General features: G+C 42.5%; 1 protein-coding gene across 1 annotated transcript; it reads right to left on the bottom strand.

Annotated features, from left to right (window-relative positions):
* Window positions 1–93: 93 nt before the first annotated feature.
* chgb (chromogranin B) lies at window positions 94–12,075 on the bottom strand. The gene is made up of 8 exons (XM_079644661.1): window positions 12,046–12,075; window positions 5,232–5,406; window positions 5,055–5,101; window positions 4,860–4,950; window positions 2,504–4,526; window positions 1,696–1,765; window positions 1,369–1,479; window positions 94–406 (listed from the first exon to the last, which is right to left on the bottom strand). Exons 2-8 carry the CDS (start codon window positions 5,275–5,277, stop codon window positions 329–331), a joined length of 2,466 nt encoding a protein of 821 aa, XP_079500787.1. The 5' UTR covers window positions 5,278–5,406; window positions 12,046–12,075; the 3' UTR covers window positions 94–328.
* Window positions 12,076–18,917: the final 6,842 nt, after the last annotated feature.

The following is an 18,917-nucleotide window of genomic DNA, read 5'->3' as shown; positions in this document are numbered from 1 at the left end:
TTAAAAATGATTCGAGAGATATTTATTTGGTCCCAGAATAACTACTTTTATTGAGTGCAGACTGAACAAACTCATTAGAACACAATTTGAGTAATTTGTCTCAGATATATTCAAATCTCTAAGTTTTCTTATTACATGTATATAAACATCAAACCCATTCCCATGCTGATCATTTTCAGTACATTTCAATACATCAAAATATCACAAATACTATGATAAACAAGTTGGTCAAATGCTTTTGGCAAGGCTCCAGACTTTATGGATGTTTTTGTCTTTTAAACACTAAATTAGCTAACATACAGTAAGCTAGCAGCTCTTCCATCTTGGTTTATTCGCTGTCGTCATGCAACTTGGCAGCGATTTCCTGCAGCTCCGTGTCCATTGCTGCTAGGTTGTCCAGCTCCTTCTGAAAAACATCAACATGGACATATTATAGAACAGTTTCCCCACCATTTACAGAATAGAAATCAGGGCTTTGTTTACCCAAGCCTGCTCAAGTACCTGCATAATGAGTCAATTTAGGCTGAGCATTCCCTCCCTATCCCGAGTCGTGATGCTGTAGTGCTGATATTACTACACCTCCTTTCCTGCTTCAAAGTGAGAAGAAAGGCAGCAGGTCTCTACAGGCTGTAGCTCTTTTTAATGGACATATTATCCCTTTGATTTCTCTAAGGAGGCTATCATTATGAGGTTCTTCGTGGGATTACTGTAGAAGTCATAAAAAGCTAGATGTGGAAAGTGCAAGTACAAAAGTGTTGAAGAGAAGTGCCGTGAAGAAGTGATTTTAGAGTTAAGTATTGCATAGTGGAGAAACGACTCACCGCCCATGAATATTCTGGATGCATTACTCTTCTTTTTGTGACATGCTCATGAGGGGCAGTTCTTGATGTGCACTTGCACAGATGCATAATCACTGACGCTCTGTGGTACTGAAGGCTAAACCCTGACATCTCCATGAAGAGTAGACATTTCCATAATTGCTGCTTTTTCCTCCCAGTGAAACATTGGTGGAGGCAATTGATGTGCTTCACTGGGTCAGCTCAAAGTATATAGGGGGTAGAGTGTTATGGAAAACCCACAGAGTAAAGTGTTTTTTAAATGATGGATCTCAGTTGGCTTTTCATGTGCAAAAAGTTATGTTCTCAAAGATCTATCGGGGCGGATTATTGGAATTTAAGTGTTTATGATTTGCTTGCATTTTAATACCTGAATCCTGGCTTCTACCTAGTTTCATAAACAACAATATTATAAGATTGTATTTACACTTGAGTTAAGTGGTGTAGTTAGCAGTTTAACAAAGTAAACATGACGGCTAATAAATCATCATAAAGATCATTTGTTCTCGCGGTTATTTGAAACATTTCTTACCTCCCGCGGGTTTGGTACTCTCTGGTGCATGCTCTTCTTTGGCTCCTCTTGCTTTGATTGGTTGGCCAGCTGGTCTACCTTATAGCCCAGCAACTTGGCCAGTTCGTCCATCTGAACACAAAAAAGTAGAATCAGATAATATCTAAACTGCTAAATGTAGGCCAAAATAAGGATTTTTTAATCAAAACCTTCCTGGTAATTGACAATGTACTTTATAATGGAGGAGAAAACAGAGTTGATTTAAAGATCAAATGTTCTCAATCTGCATGTTCACGCTGTTTCTAAACTACACAAATGTGCTACTTCTGTTTCAGACTGTATACCTACCTTGTTTGAGTTTGCTGCAGGATGGTAGAAACCTCTGTAAATCCAGGGATTGCGGTTCTCTGCCAGATACCTGAAAAATAGCCCAAATTAGATGCTGTTCCACCGACCGTTGTACCGCCAGCGCGTGTACACTGATAAATGAGCTTATCCAATTCAAATGAGACAAAGCACCCAAGGTAAAAACCTTGATTTTCAATGCAATGGTCAATTATGAAAGAAATGTTAGGCTATTCTGCGTCCATGACATGTCTTCTATCTGAATAATAGAAAGAAAACATCCCCAAAACAACTTTAGGTGATTGTTGTACTCTTCCCTTCTGTAGATATCTCATACACTCACAGTTCGCATTAAATAGCCTCATTTACATATTCTAACAAAACATATCAGAAAATGTGTAATCCAAATAAATGATTGTCCTAATATTAGTAGGGAACTAGGGAAGTTTCATGGTGATATGAATTAGTAAAATGTCTTGGCATATTCATCCTAAATCTGCAGAATTTAGGACATGTTCAAAGGTGGTTTCTCAATATTTTTGTTCCTGCTTTTTGAGCCAGAAATATCAACAAGTTTTCAAATATCATTCCTTTATTCATGATTAGGGTTTTTACCTAAGGGGGAAATAAAAAAAAAAGAGTTGCCTTAGGGGAAACAAATCAACTGGGGAAGTTTCATGGTGGTTTTAGTTTTAAAATCCTACCGTATTAACCTTGGGGGATTCACTGGTAGAAACACTCCAGGGTTCAGAATACATACTAGCATAAATAAAGAGTAGAAGTTTTTCAATGTGACAAAAGATAGAAGTACCTTGTTGCGTCGTCCCCGTCCTTTCCCGCCTCCTCATAATCCTCAGAGGCAGCCATCTGCTCTCCCTCTTCTTCTTCTTCTTCTGATCCTCCGCCACGTTTATGGTACTTCTTCTTATGGTGGTATCTATGTGTCGGTTTCCATATACGCTTTTCTATTCCTTCCTCTTCTGTTCCCTGTCTTTTGTCTAAGCCCCAGGACTCTTGGCTGCGTTCCCCATCAGAGAGCTCCTCTTCACGTTTGGGTCTCTTCTGATGGAACCTGCCGGCCCTCCACTCTCTCTTGTCTCTTCCAGTGTCAAAGTCCCAGTACTCCTGGCTGCGCTCTTCCTCAGGCTCTTCTCGCGCTTCTTCTGGTTGTACCTTCCTGGTTGTACCTTCCTGGTTGTACCTTCCTAGCCACCTGTGGTTGTACCTTCCTGGCCTCCAGCCCCTCTTATCAAGACCCCAGGATTCCTGGCTGCGCTCTTCATCGGGCTCTTGCCTGGCTTCTTCTGCAAGTTCTTCATCACGTTTGTGCCTCCTCTGGTTGTACCTTCCTGGCCGCCAGCCCCTCTTATCAAGACCCCAGGATTCCTGGCTGCGCTCTTCATCGGGCTCTTCCCTGGCTTCTTCTGCGAGTTCTTCATCACGTCTGTGTCGTGTCTGGTGGTACCTTCCAGGTCTCCAGCCCCTCTTATCAAGACCCCAGGATTCCTGGCTGCGCTCTTCATCGGGCTCTTCCCTGGCTTCTTCTGCGAGTTCTTCATCACGTCTGTGTCGTGTCTGGTGGTACCTTCCTGGCCTCCAGCCCCTCTTATCAAGACCCCAGGATTCCTGGCTGCGCTCTTCATCTGGCTCTTCCCTGGCTTCTTCTGCGAGTTCTTCATCACGTCTGTGTCGTGTCTGGTGGTACCTTCCAGGTCTCCAGCCCCTCTTATCAAGACCCCAGGATTCCTGGCTGCGCTCTTCATCGGGCTCTTCCCTGGCTTCTTCTGCGAGTTCTTCATCACGTCTGTGTCGAGTCTGGTGGTACCTTCCAGGTCTCCAGCCCCTCTTATCAAGACCCCAGGATTCCTGGCTCCGCTCTTCATCGGGCTCTTCCCTAGCTTCTTCTGCGAGTTCTTCATCACGTCTGTGTCGTGTCTGGTGGTACCTTCCTGGCCTCCAGCCCCTCTTATCAAGACCCCATGATTCCTGGCTGCGCTCTTCATCGGGCTCTTCCCTAGCTTCTTCTGCGAGTTCTTCATCACGTTTGTGCCTCCTCTGGTTGTACCTTCCTGGCCTCCAGCCCCTCTTATCAAGACCCCATGATTCCTGGCTGCGCTCTTCATCAGGCTCTTCCCTGGCTTCTTCTGCGAGTTCTTCATCACGTTTGTGCCTCCTCTGGTTGTACCTTCCTGGCCTCCAGCCCCTCTTATCAAGACCCCAGGATTCCTGGCTGCGCTCTTCATCGGGCTCTTCCCTGGCTTCTTCTGCGAGTTCTTCATCACGTCTGTGTCGTGTCTGGTGGTACCTTCCAGGTCTCCAGCCCCTCTTATCAAGACCCCATGATTCCTGGCTGCGCTCGCCACCTTCTTCCTCCTCTTCACCACGTTTGTGGAGATTTTTCTTGTGGTGATAACGATGTGTTGGCTTCCATATGCGCTTTGATATCTCCTGCTCGTCCTCGCCCCCGTTCCTTTTGTCTACATCCCAGGACTCTTGGCTACGCTCTTCCTCTGGCTCCTCCCCCTCTACTTCTTCTTGGTCTCGTTTGTGTTTCTTTTGGTGGTATCTCCCAGGCCTCCAGCCGCTCCTCTTCTCCCGCTGCTCTTCCTCTTCGTTCTCGTGTCTCTTCTCCTTCTCGTCACCAAGACTCCAGGATTCCTGGCTGCGTTCGTATTCTGGGATTTCTCTTTTTTCCTCAACGGTTTTCAAGAAAGCTTCGATGTCTTTCAAATCGGTACCCTTCGCCTGAGGCTCCTCAGGTTGACCTATGGCCAGCTCTCCATGAGTTACTATCCCGTCTCCACTTTTCTTGTCCAGTGGGGCATGTGTAACCTCTAAGACAGAAAAGAAGATGCATTTAAAGGTGTGTAAAGATTCTTTAAGTATAAGCTTTAGGTTGAATCTCGTCTTGTGATTGAGGATTTCATCAATTACTTTGTAGTTATTTTGGTTTGCATTTAAATCATTTGAAGATCTCCCGAGTGTTTTATGTTGTCTCTTTTCTTTTCTTTGCCTTAAAGCAATGCTTTTAATTTTTGTTACAAGTTGGTTAAAAATACATACTTTTTTCAAATCTACCAGTTATTCAGAGTCTCAATCAACTGACAGTTAAAAGAGCGCTGCATCAACAAAGGTATTTAATGATTAAATATGCTCCTGCTACAAACCTGCTTGGAGAATGTCTTTGCATTCCTGGTCCAGCCTGGAGTCCGGTTTGGTGAGAGCTTTGGACAGGACTTCAACCAAACAGCGTGTGACCTGCAATAAAACAACAACTAGTAAATAGGAAGCTCTTCAATGCCTTCTTGTCTGATTAGCTGCTGTTTTGAACTTAGTCAAATTGCCTTTGAAAAAGAACATACCACATCTTCTCTCTGCCCTTCTTTTCCCACTGGAAGCGCTATATTTTCTGCATTAGAAAAATGTTAGAATTATTCAGGATCGCATGAACTGAAGTAAAGGAAAAATATGTGTCTCTGTCCATGGTCCTGAAGTGCGCACACTTACTCAAAGCACTGAAGAAGAAAATAATGACCTACCTGTCAACAAAGCCGCAACCAAGACAGCAACATAAATAAGTCTCATTTTGGCGAGATGATGGTATATCCAAGAAAATGTGTGAAGAAGCAGCAACTCCCGTCGCTCTGAAGCTTCAGGAGAGAGCTGTGCTGACTGTGCGCCAGCTGCTCTGAAGACTGGAGCTGAGGAGAGCCTCTAATAAAGAGAAGAGTGGGCTGCAGGAGCGTCGGAGGAGGGCTTTGGGCTCTGTTAATGTCAGGACTCATTAAACCTCCATGGAGACTGATTGGAGGGAAATTTGATGCAAGCACAATGTCGACATTTTGCACTAAGTGAATTAGTGTCACAGTTCATTCAGGAGGTGATCATTTAACCACATTTAAAGAGCATTGGAAGACATTTCATTTGAGTGTGTTTGTTTTGAATGTCGTGAGGTGCCTGAGGATAGGTACAGGGGGGTGGACACGGCATCACCAGGATTCGTGCCCTGGAACAATATTTTGTAAATAAGTGTTGTTTATTAAGTTGGAGAGAAGTTCAGCTCAGCCTACACTGTGTTGATGCTGCTGGTGTTCTTATTCTGCCACTGAATGTTGAATACAGTTATGTTTATGGCAGTTATACAATATTGGATTCCAGATATATTCAATATATTGTGCCGTGAGGTCTATCACAAATCTTCTTTTCATTCTCTTTTTTATGAGGCTTTCCAAAGTCTCTAGCTGAAGTTATGTAATACCTCTGTATTATCAACTGTTAACACCCTACATTTCATGCCTGTTTACATGTTTGATAGGAGGCTAATGTACTCTACATTTAAAGAAAAAAGTAAAGTAGACATGTATGGACAAACACAGTCTGTCAAACCTTGAGTCCGATTTTAGCCAAACTGACTGATGAATTATTAAATTATTTGTATTCAATCAGCCTTCTGTATATCCTGTCCAGTTTTCCATGGGAACATGTAACTCATTTGTGTTCCAAAATGTTACAGTGTCTCAATCTGTGACTGCTGTCGTCTTCCTATCGTTCTCTGGATTAGGGTGAGCTGACATGTGCAGCGGCACAGCTCAAACTTAGTATGCTCAGCGCGGCTCGGAACATTAAAACTGACAACTGTTGGCATCCTCTTTTGGCACTTTGCATGTTTTTGTCTTGCTTGCTTGTAGTGCAATGTGTTCTTCTTCAGTGCATGTATTCCATCACTCAGACACAAAAAGGGACTTTGGGGAATAGGGTACGAAATCCAAATGACTCAGTCTCACCTATATAGAGGCTTAAAGATGCATTATACAACTGTTTACATGCCATGTTTATACAACAAGCACCGACCTTTATGTATGGCCAAGTACATTCAAGTTCAATCATGTCTTGGAAACCATGAGCCCAGAAAGTGTACAACAGCTGCGAGCAAAATGAGAATATCGTGCTCCATAAATCTGCTCTCTCGCCTCTCGTGCCTTCATGGCCGCTCACTGAAATCCATCTGAGTGAATGCAGACAGGCTCTATTATGGAAACTGAAATAATTACTGGTCAGAGCAGCAGGGTAGATACATTCAAGGAAAACGCTGCTAATCCAAAGCAGCCAAGGAACTCAATGTTTTGTGTGAATGATAGATTTTCGATTTGACATGTTTTGCATAGAGGGCATTAGCAAGGGGATACAGTTGACTGTGCTGTCCCCAGGGAGGAAGTTGTGTATGTGACCGGGGCTTAGCGATGCAAAGTGAGCAATACAGCCAGTAGATATCAAAAGCACTCATGCACTAAATTATACAAGCCCAATCCTCTGAACAGTGTGTGTGTCCGAGAATGCGCTCACATTTTAGTGAGGCATGAATATATAGGACCTTACAGGCAGCGAGGTGAGGGGGGTGCATTGAGAGGGAACGCTCGATGCGTTCAGACAAAAACACCTACCCTTTCATAACAACAATTTACAGGCAAGAACTAAAGGTGAGTGGCTCATGATGAGCAAAATGCCATGCGTCGACTGAAAGCCTCGACCGGGTTCTGATCTTTGCTGGGGACAAGCTTTATGTTTGGCTCAAAACTACTGAGGGAATTTGATGGTTGATATTCCAAGAAAAACAGAAGAGAGTGAGGTTATTTGTGATCAAATGCTCTTACTTCTGGTTAAATTATAATGTCTGGCATTATGTTGAACATAGGGGCAATTTTCACTTTCTTGTGATTAGTCTTTCAGCACAATCTAATGTAAGATCTAAAGAAAGTTCTAATTTATTAGCAAACATTCATCCATCCCCAACTTGAATTATCATGCTTTAATAGTTAGCTGAAATAAAAGTCAGGACAATTATAAAAAATGTGCCTTTGAACCCAAACTTTAATGGACCAAAAGCATCTGTTGGATGATTGATACACACTGCAGTATCAGTACCATTCACTGTAGGGGGAAGTAGTGCTGGACATTTGAGGAGGATAGGCAGCAAAGAATGGAACTTTGGTTCCAAAGGACCTATACAGGTGTCATTACAAAGGTGCTTGCTGGTTTATACATTCAGCAAACAGGATGATGGAGCGCTCGTTCTCCAAACTGTTACATTATTAGCATCACTATTGTAGCAGAAGGACTCTTTCGAAAGGCTCAAGGACTCAATTGGACCCAAAAGGCCTGCATAGAATAGAAATGGCCCAAAAAGGCGATTATGCCCTGATTGTCTATGCCAGCGGTTTTCAAAGTGTGAGGCGCGCCTCCCCTGGGGGGCGCCAGAGAGCTTCAGGGGGGGGCGCAGCGTGAGACACAAAAGAAAGAGAAAAAGACGAGTAAAGTGACACTTGCCCACTTGTGGCTGTCTGTGGAGACCGAGTTCCCCCACCTCACCAAAAAGGCTGTAAAAGTGCTCATTCCCTTCACCTCCACCTACCTGTGTGAGTGCAGGTTTTCCGCATTGACCTTGATCAAAAGCAAGTACCGGTAAAGGCTGCAGCCAGAGTATGATCTGCGTTTATTCCTGTGTGCATCAAAGACGCAGACTCATTGTTCCCACTAAAGTAGGGGTGAGTGTAATAAGGAGGCAAAGTTGACGCTCAGTGTGTTGCCGGGAGCATATAAGGATTTATCCACCATGTTTAAAATGTTAAAAAAAATATGTCTTGAGAACACGGCGTGCGGAAATATACGGGTCGTGCTGCAGCTAGATGTGCCTGTCCTCTGTAAGAAGGTGTCGGCGACTGACATGCAAGGAAGAACGGCTGTCCACAGGCTGTTCCAACTTTAACAACTGTATTAACTTCCAGGGTAGTGAATTGAACATGCAATTGTAATTGGGTGTGTGGTATATTTTCATGCACGGCACACGCATGTTCCACAACACACAAACTGAACAACACTCAATTTTCCGATCGCTACCAGCGTCCTTGCGATCTTGTTATAATAACAAGTGCACGTTACTGATGCAATATGGTTGAGACCATTCGGGCTTATTCTAGAGGGGTGCAAGGAATAGTCCAAGTAGTGGGGGAGTTTTATACAATATGTTTAAAACATAAAAATAAAAAGGTTTTAAAAAGTTATTGTTTAATGTTTTAAGGAGGTGACGCTACTCAGCCAATCAAATCGGTGCAGTATGCACGATAGATTCAAACACACACACACAGAGACGAGACAAGAGGAGAGAAACAGTCGGAGTAATTTCAAATGGCGGAAGGTAGACAGCGAAAACAGAGCATTTAATTACATTTTGCCTTACTGGACCTCTTTGAAATGCAATTGAATACCCCTGCATTATAGCAACAACAACAATAATAATAATAATAATAATAACAGAAATAATAATTGGGAGGGGGGGCGCGGCTGTTCTTATGTTCTCTGAGGGGAGGCTCACCTACCCACACTTTGAAAACCCCTGGTCTATGCAATACAGGATTTAAATGATCCTCATTACCAGACAAATAGAGGATGGCTGAGTAAAATGTGTAATTCTTAATTATAAAATCTCCCATTCAATCGTTAAGCTCGTTCTGTTTCTGTTGAAAATTAGAATAGGATCCAAATCCATAATTTAATTTGATAGGGAAACTGGAAATGAACTGTGGAAAATAAAACTGAAATTAAAGTCCAAAAAACGACCCTCTCTAAATTTCTGCCATCACCCATTGGAGTGTTTTTTTTTTTGTATTTCATAATGCAGACAATGTTCTAGTAAAACTATTTTCTTTCAGTAATATTAGTAAAGTTAAAGATCTTAATGAGGTCTTTTGGGACAAAATGATGATGAGTACCTTCAAGGAATGATCAATTATGAATGAGGCAAAGCCTGCCAGTCTTTATGAATATTTTGCAAATACTAAAATATTATTGTTGTTGAAATAATAATCACTATTAAGCCAGTTAGTTTATTGGGTGACTGTGTGTGGTCAGCTACTTGTCATTGTTGTTAACTGTTGTCTAAAGGGATTTGGCTAAAGTGCAATAAAGGAGGATATGGAGGGGAGTTTTTTGGTGCAGTATAATGTTTTTGCTTTTAGTTGTAACGGTGATGTTTTTCATATGATAACATGCTCATATTTTGCCACATACCTATTTGCCCCACCCCTGTAATACCAGTGTTACTCACTGTACTGCAGGACCAGCTCATTTCATTAATGCAGATAGCTGTTCACTGAAATATGCTAATGATTTAACAGTGTCATGGATGATGAGTCAACACTGCTCAGCACAGTGAACACAGTTGGCTCATATCTCAGCCTTAAGAATAAACATCCCCTGAACACAACAAAAGATTGACCACTACAAAACTGAAGGTGTTCACAAACCTTTAGCTCAGAACCTCTTCAATTCAGTGAATACAAATTGCAACATATGCTTTCCTGTCCTCAGTTTTCATCACAAGTATTGATTTGGACATGTGCAGGCAAACTAGCCCTATCACACAACTCAGTCCGCTGGGCACAATAAGCAATTGTGAAGAGGAGATCAATACAAACTTTCCACAGGAGACATCAAACGGTTTATTAGATTGTGAAACGGGCTGAGGTTGGATTCTTAAGGCATAATCATCATTTTCTATTGAACTCTAGTTGGATTGTATGTCTTTGCACAAAGATCCACAAACCACAAAACCAAGCATGTAACACCTTTAGTGTCTGATCCGGTTTACAACGCCTTTTATAAAGGTTCCCTATTGTACTGTTTTTCATTTCTTTATTATAGGTCTCAGATATATAAAAAACATGTCTCTGAAGTGTTTGGCTGCAAACACCAAACAGATCATTGTAGCATCCCATAATCCCCTCTGTTTCAGCCCTGTTTCAAAAGTGCTGATTCTCTGTCTGTTACTTTAGATGAAAATAAGGAGCAACTCCCCACGCCCCTCTGAGAGATATTTGGTTAAAAATAAAACAATGGTGCTCTAGGAGGAGATGCAGGTGATAAGGTGGGCGGGTGTTACCTTGGTTGGTTATTTGCTAATACACAAACCAAAAAATCGTTATGACATCACAAAGTGGCCAAAATCTGATCAGCACATTTTCAGACAGGTTTTTATATAAATGGATCCGGACAAAAAGAGAGCAAATATTTGTTCCTGAAACTTTCAGAATCTCTTTACACAGAGGGGACACATGTTTATTTATAAAAGACATGAAAAAGTGGATTTTGCATAATATGTCCCCTTTAAGGAGCTCCCTTAAATCTCATATTAGCACAGGCTTTACATGTCATCGATTTTCCCCCCACTTATTGCCGCAGAGGAAAGGCATCCAAAACACGCTTACTGGAGGACACAATTGTACTAATTTACTCTGTTTAAACACTGGGGTATATCTTGAGTTTAATGATCAGGACTGCAATTATGATTTAAGTACTTACAGAACCACTCAGAAAACATCTGCAGGAACAACTTTCTCTAAGAAGCATAGTTGTAACATGCATAACAACTTTTATGCATTTGTTGCAAATGATTTATAACTTTATCTCTGCTCCCTAGCATACAGAGTTGTATTATGTCAAAGTTACTCATATTGACATGATAATAAAAATGATTGATGTTGCCTTCAAGCATGTTCCCTACTTTGACCTTCAGCTCTTGGGTTAAATTGACACTGATGTTAAACATTGTTCACAGGAGCGTTCACATTGAGTGGTATGTCAGCATGGAGAGAGAGAAACTGGATTACTTTGTTTAAACCCTTCGTTAGGTTCAAAGGGTGAGCTGTTGTCACTTAAACTGATCAACAGATCGACCACACTTCAAGGGCATCTTCTCCGTAACATTCAATGAGGCCTTCTTGAAAGGTAACCTTTGACCAGGATTTAAATAGCAAATCGTATTATGCCAACAGGAGATAGCATTCAAACATGTTTTTCCAGCCTTTCTGTTCAAATCACATACATCCCATTGTGAAGCATTATTTGCACGCTGGCTGACCACAGAAACTGGATAAACTCCAAGTGGACATCTATCACACTTATTCTGATCATTCAACGAGCCAGTGAACATGCTCGTTGTTTGTTGTGCAAATGTTTCGCTAAATGTTCAATGACTGACGCTCCAATCTGTGATGCTGCTTAGCTTCGCTTGAATTTCTATTTGTGGTCCCGTACAAAAACACTGAAATGTGAACACAATGCATCAATTCAGAGAGTGTTTGTGTGCTTATTTTCACACAAAACACTTGCATATAAAGGAACTGATATAAAAGCACATGACAAAGTAAAGACTCAAATCTTAGTGTTAGAATAAAAGCAGGCTGTACATTTTGAGTTTCTTGTTTGCATCAGTAAATCAATAGCACTCTCTGCAAGGAAACTCACACTGGTGTCGAAATCAATGGCAGTTTGGTAACAAAGTTGTTTTTTACTTCTTACCTTGACTTCACATTGGAATGGATTGGTGCTGGCACTTGTTTGCTTTGAATATATCACCATACAGAGATTAATGCGATTTCACTCTGGAGGAGTTGAGGCCAGAAACATGTGGATGTTTGATGTAAATCTTACAGGCTGACTGAGTCTCTACTGGTTTGTCTGAGGGGAGACATGAATGCTTCACTGCTCGCTATTACTCCTGCAGAAAGAAATGAGAGAAGCAAAAGTAGGCATTGAAATAGCATGAAGCCTTTGGTGTAACCTCCCTGCTGAGTACCACAAACCAAAAAAATGAATTGTTAATTTTGCAGAAACAGGACACAATTCAAATGAATTTTAGCATAATTAGCTAGTTGCCAATCAATATATTTTGTCTCAGTGCAGGTAGACAAAAAAACATTAGACAACAACAAATATGCTAGATAAAAGAACACACATAAAAGTCATGATCTTTTAAAACCTGTTTTTGAGAGCCAATTCAACTGAGAGGAGGCATTAGAAGTTATGAAACACGCTGCACTAAATATGCACAAAGAGCTTTGAGCCTTTCTACTCCGTGTACCCTCAGGCTCCACTGAGACACAGTGGCTTGTTGCTGGATGAACTGATACTCTATGCACAGTGACGTCTGCTCACTGAATGTTCTTTGTTGCTTTCAAACCCCCCTGTTCACAGCTCTGCTACCTATCGCTGTCACACTTTGTCTATTTGGGAAAAGTTATGTACAGATTTGCAACGTGACTCAATATTTCATATATGCACTCTGTCACTTGTGGGAGTCATTTATTTGTATCCCTGTACAGTTTGCCTTTGAAGGAGCAGTTACTCAAATAACTCATTAGGGAGTACATTTCTTTGTTTTAATGAGCAGAGAGCTGAGTAAGAACTCAAAGCAGAGAATATTATCTCCCCATAAAATGCCCGGATTGCTTTTCTTAACACTTAACATGAAAAATTGACTCTGCTGCTCACAGAAATGTCACAAAGTGATAAAGCAATGTTATCTATGAAAACGTCGCTGAGAGTTTACAATGTGTTTCATCGCAGCCAATGACATTCAAGTTCGGTGCTTGCAAAGTGTGTCCTTAACAATATAAATGTCTCCCTAATTGCAGAGCCCAACTTCACACATAAACCAGTACGCTTAGCATTGTTATAAAAGTAAAGAACGGCTTGCAATTTGTTGTTGTTGATTAGCCCCCCATGCCTTGGTTTTTAATTGGTTAGAATCTTTTATTATATCAGGATAAATCCCTTAAGATTTATCATCTAATTTTTAAAGGGGGGAGGAAACAAACACTCACAAAACAAATGGAAGACAATATAATACCAGACATGATTTGATATAACACAAGATTAAAAAAAGAAAGAACAAATAAACAAACAAGTAACAAACTAACCAAGAGAGATGGAGAAAAAGTGGCCAGAAACATTTATTTAGTTACAAAGCTGGTAAAGATCTAAATAAGATCTGATCAGAGCATCTTAGTAAATTATTGAATGTTTAACAAAAAAAAAATAGTTTGACAATGAGGATAGTTAAAGCTCATATATTTAAAAATATTAGTTCCATGATATGTTTGACTTATAGCAAAGGGTTTTTAAACTTTGAAATAAAATGAATAACTTCACATTAAACTGCATAATCTGTTATGTATTACAATGAGTCCTTTTGCTTTAATCCTGTGAAACAGTTTCTCCTAGTCTCATGATCCACCTCAGTAAGAACAGACGACATGAGGCTTAGGGGAGCAAAGGATTCTGGGTGACTATGACCTGACATCAAACACCACTATGGTACCCTAGGTGTTATGAACTGAGACACAGGACACAGGACCCAAAAGCAGGACTCGGAGACAGTTGTCCAAAAATCGAATCTAAAAAAAAAAAGTTGTACTTTCCAAAAATAGAAAGTAGTTAAATAACAAAAACTAAGTCGTACTTCAAAACTCACTTGACAAAAGGTATATTTCTCGAAGTAAAGTTTCAGGAGTCAAAAGGCCCAGGTTCTCACGACATAAAACATAACTAACTGACATGGGACAAAGAAACACAGGGGCTATTTATAGGTGAGGAGGATGGGCACAGGTGAAAACTATCAGGGCAGGGCCAAGCAATCCCAAGGGCGGGAAACACAAAGGCATGAAATGTGGGTTCTATTTCGTATATGGCTTCGCCCTCTAAGGCTATCGCTATTGGGTAATCCCCCTGCGCCCCCGCGCAGCACTGAAACACTTGTAGTCCACGCCCACCCGCAAGGTGGGCCCCACCCTCGGGCCTCCTTCCGGTATAAATAGGAAGGAGACCCGGCAATCTGCTCCCTTTTTTTTTCAGCAAACCAGCACAGTTACTGAAGCACAGCAATTGAGAATCATCATGAGCAACAACTGCGTCCGTGATTGTCCCTCATGTGGCTCTGGGTTCATAATGAGTTATGACCTGCAGAGATAAAAGCAGTATGCGAATCCTGCCGGGGGTCAGAGCACGCGTACGCGGCTCTAAACCAGCAGGTAGCATGCACTGCGCTCGTCTCCCCTCGGGCGAAAGGAAGCGGAGAGCGGACACTCTTGCTGCTGTGGCCGAGGAGGACGATTGGCCCGTCCAGGCTTACGAGCCCGCGGACGGGGCCTCGTGTCCCTGGGGCAGAGTGCCGGGCAGGAGTCTGAAGCAACTCCTGCCCCGCCTCCCTCCACGGTTCACCGTTCGGTTCTCCCCTCCCTCCTCTCCCCCGGACGGGGGAGACAGAGTCGGAGCAGGGTGCCAGCTTGGCGGCCGAACATGCTTTCCCCCTCTCCGTCACCACAGCACGGCGGCGTCTGTTACGGAGACGGCCAGAAAAGTGCTACTGGACGCTCCAATCAGCCCGGACGGGCTGTTCGGACCCCAGTTCCACGCCATGGTGGAGTCCATGAAGACGGCCGCGGAACAGGTGGATGGCATTCGCCAGCATGTACAGCTGGCTCCAGTCGGCTGAGCTGCCACAGCGGCACCAATGCCCGCAGCAGCCGCGGCGTCCAAGCCGGCCACAGGAGGCCGCAAGCGGAGAGACGCCCACAGCAACCGCCCCGGCGGCTGCAGGGGCTCCATCCCACGTCTCCGCTCCCCCGCCACCCCAGAGACAGGGTCTCCCGGCGGCGAGTCAAAGGGGAGTGAGGCACCCCCGCTCCTGGTCTGCTCCGCGAGAGCCTCCAAGGAAGCGGAGCCGGTAATTAAGCCGGCTGCCACTAATCTGTTGATTAAGTAGACAGCAGGGATCCCTGCAGAAGCCTGCTGGTTTTAACATAACGGTCAATAAACCTGCAGAGCTAGCGGCATTCCCCTGTCCGAGATACGCCTCCTACACACGGTCATAATAACCCATGAGCGTCGGTATAACGCCTCATGTGGACAGCACTGCACACACCTCCACTCATCCCCTGAGCGTGTACACGCCTCATGATGACAGCCGGAGTGAAACCAATCAATCAATCAATCAATGTTTATTTATATAGCCCAATATCACAAATGTTACATTTGTCTCAGTGGACTTCACAGTTTGTACAGAATATCAGTATGACAATACGACACCCTCTGTCCTTAGACCCTCACATCGTACAAGGAAAAACTTCCAGAGAAAACCCAGTTTAAAGGGAAAAATGGGAGAAACCTCAGGGAGAGCAACAGAGGAGGGATCCCTCTCCCAGGACGGACAGACGTGCAATAGATGCCGTGTGTAAATTGAAAAGATAATACATTTGCAACATAGGTAGTCCAAATGTTTGGAAATGCATGTGTGTATAATAGGAAGATGAATCCATGAGTATATCCATCCAGGACTTATGATCCAGGACCACAGCCACGACTCAAGATCCAGGACTCGCAATCCATGACACAGGACCGCAGGATCATCCATGACTCCGGATCCCGGCGTATATAGACACCAAAAAGAAAGACATTTGGGGAAGCTGGGTTAATCGGAACATGAGAGTACACAGGTATAGACAGAGAGAAGGAAGAAGTAAGATGTCCCCCGACAAACTAAGCCTATATCAGCAAAACTAGGGGCTGAATCTAATCAGCCCTAACTATAAGCTTTATCAAAAAGGAAGGTCTTAAGCGCACTCTTAAAAACGGATAGGGTGTCTGCCGTCCGAACACAAACTGGAAGCTGATTCCACAAAAGTGGAGCTTGATAAGAAAAGGCTCTGGCTCCCATTGTACTTTTAGAGACTCTAGGAACAACCAACAACCCTGCATTCTTGGAACGCAATGCCCTAGTAGGACAATAGGGTATAATGAGTTCTTTAAGGTAAGATGGCGCCTGCCCATTAAGGGCTTTGTAGGCAAGAAGAAGAATTTTAAATTCTATCCTGTGTTCTATAGGGAGCCAGTGTAAGGCAGCCAGAACAGGAGTAATGTGGTCCCTTTTCCTAACTCTGGTTAGTACACGAGCTGCAGCATTTTGAATCAGCTGAAGCGACTTGACTGACTTCTTGGTACACCCTGATAATAAGGAGTTACAATAATCCAGCCTTGAAGTAACAAATGCATGGACTAGTTTCTCTGCATCGTTTTGAGGCAAGATATGCCTGATTTTTGCAATGTTACGTAGATGGAAGTAGGCGGTCCTTGAAATTGATTTTATGTGGGCGTTAAAGGATAAATCCTGATCAAATATAACACCAAGATTCCTTACAGTCTCACTGGAGGCCAAATTAATGCCATCCATAGTTAATATATCTTTAGATAATTTGTTTCGTAGATTCTTCGGGCCAAGTACAATAACTTCAGTTTTGGTCGTGTTTAACATCAAAAGATTTAAGGTCATCCACGTTTTTAAGTCCTTGAGGCAGTCTTGAATTTTATTTAGATGATTAATTTCATCAGGCTTGATTGATAAATATAGTTGAGTATCATCCGCATAACAATGAAAGTTTACAGAATGATTCCTTATAATATTGCCTAACGGAAGCATATATAGGGTGAACAAAATAGGTCCAAGCACTGAGCCCTGTGGCACTCCATGGCTAACTTTGGTTTGCATGGAAGATTCATCGTTGACACGTACAAACTGAGAGCGTTCAGATAGATAGGACCTAAACCAGCCTAAAGCAGTTCCCTGTATGCCAACTAAGTGCTCTAGTCTTTGCAATAGGATATCATGGTCGATAGTATCAAATGCAGCACTAAGATCGAGCAAGACAAGAATAGAGACAAGTCCCTTGTCAGAGGCTATTAGAATGTCATTTGTGACTTTAACCAGAGCTGTCTCTGTGCTATGTTGTGTTCTAAAGCCAGACTGAAAATCTTCAAATAAATCATAGTTTTTTAAGTAATCACACAGCTGTTTTGCGACTGCTTTCTCAAGAATCTTTGAGAGGAACGGAAGATTAGAAATAGGTCTATAGTTGGCTAAAACCTCTGGATCGAGGTTGTGCTTTTTAAGAAGCGGTTTTATCACTGCTACTTTGAATGATTGTGGAACATAGCCTGATAATAAAGACATATTCATAATATTTAATAAAGAAGTGCTAATATATGGAAAAACTTCTTTTAACAGCTTAGTTGGAATCGGGTCTAAGATACACGTTGATGGTTTAGAAGAGAGAATCATTGAATTTAATTGTTCAAGGTTTATGGCTGAAAAGCATTCTAGTTTACTATCTAGTGTAATATTATTAGAACTTACGTTTCCGGGAGCTGTTGATAACACTATACTGGTTAAAGGCAAGAGGTCATTGATTTTGTTTCTAAGAGTAACAATTTTATCGTTAAAAAAGCACATAAAATCATTACTACTGAGTGCTATGGGAATAGAAGGCTCAGTCGAGCTGTGGCTCTCTGTCAGCCTGGCTACAGTGCTGAAAAGAAATCTTGCATTATTCTTATTCTCATCTATTAATGAAGAGTAGTATGCTGCTCTCGCTTTACGCAGTGCTTTCTTATATTCATTGAGTGTAATATGCCAAATTAAACGAGATTCTTCAAGTTTAGTGGAACGCCATATCCTTTCAAGTTGTCTCGACTTTTGCTTTATTTTGCGGGTTTCGGCATTATGCCATGGAGCTAATCTATGTTGTTTTATTTTCTTCTTTTTCAAAGGAGCAACAGAGTCTAATTTTATTCGCAGAGCATCTGTTGCACTATCAACAACATGATCAATTTGGGGTGGTGTACATTTTGTATAAGTTTCCTCCCCTACATGCAGACATGCTATCGAGTTAAGTATTGGTGGAATCTCTTCCTTAAATTTGGCTATAGCACTAACAGATAGGTTTCTGCTGCAGGAGCTTTTGGCTAATGCTTTGTAGTCTAGTAACAGTACTTCAAATGTTACTAAGAAATGGTCGGATAAAGCAGGATTATGCGGTTCGACTAATAGTTGCTCAATTTCAATACCATAAGTCAGAACAAGGTCAAGAGTGTGATTATAACAGTGGGTTGGTTTATTTACACTCTGACAGAAACCAACAGAATCTAATATAGAGTTAAATGCAACGCAGCGTGTGGAGGTTTCCTCGCAGCCCTTTCGCCTCACGGGCAGCGGCAGCGAGGGCAATGGCGTGGCTCGTCACCATGACGACCATTACAGCACATCACAGAGAAGCCAGAACGGGGGAATGAACAGTATTCCAGGCTGAGTGCCCCCAGCGGAAGCGCCCGCAGCGCCACGGCGCCAGGGCTCGCTGCAGAAGCCTGCTGGTTTTAACCTATCGGTTAATTAACTGCAAAGTTCGCTAATTAAGCCGGCTGCCACTAATCTGTTGATTACCAGCAGGGCTCGCTGCAGAAGCCTGCCCGTTTTAACCTCGGTTAATAACCTGCAGAGCTCGCGGCATTCCTCTGTCCGAGATACGCCTCCTACACACGGTCATAATAAACCCATGAGCGCC

This window comes from Notothenia rossii (genome assembly GCF_949606895.1).
Source record: "Notothenia rossii genome assembly, chromosome: 8".
NCBI classification, from domain to species: domain Eukaryota; kingdom Metazoa; phylum Chordata; class Actinopteri; order Perciformes; family Nototheniidae; genus Notothenia; species Notothenia rossii.
Note: the sequence above shows the minus strand (reverse complement) of the source record. Positions and strands in the feature narration are given on the sequence as shown.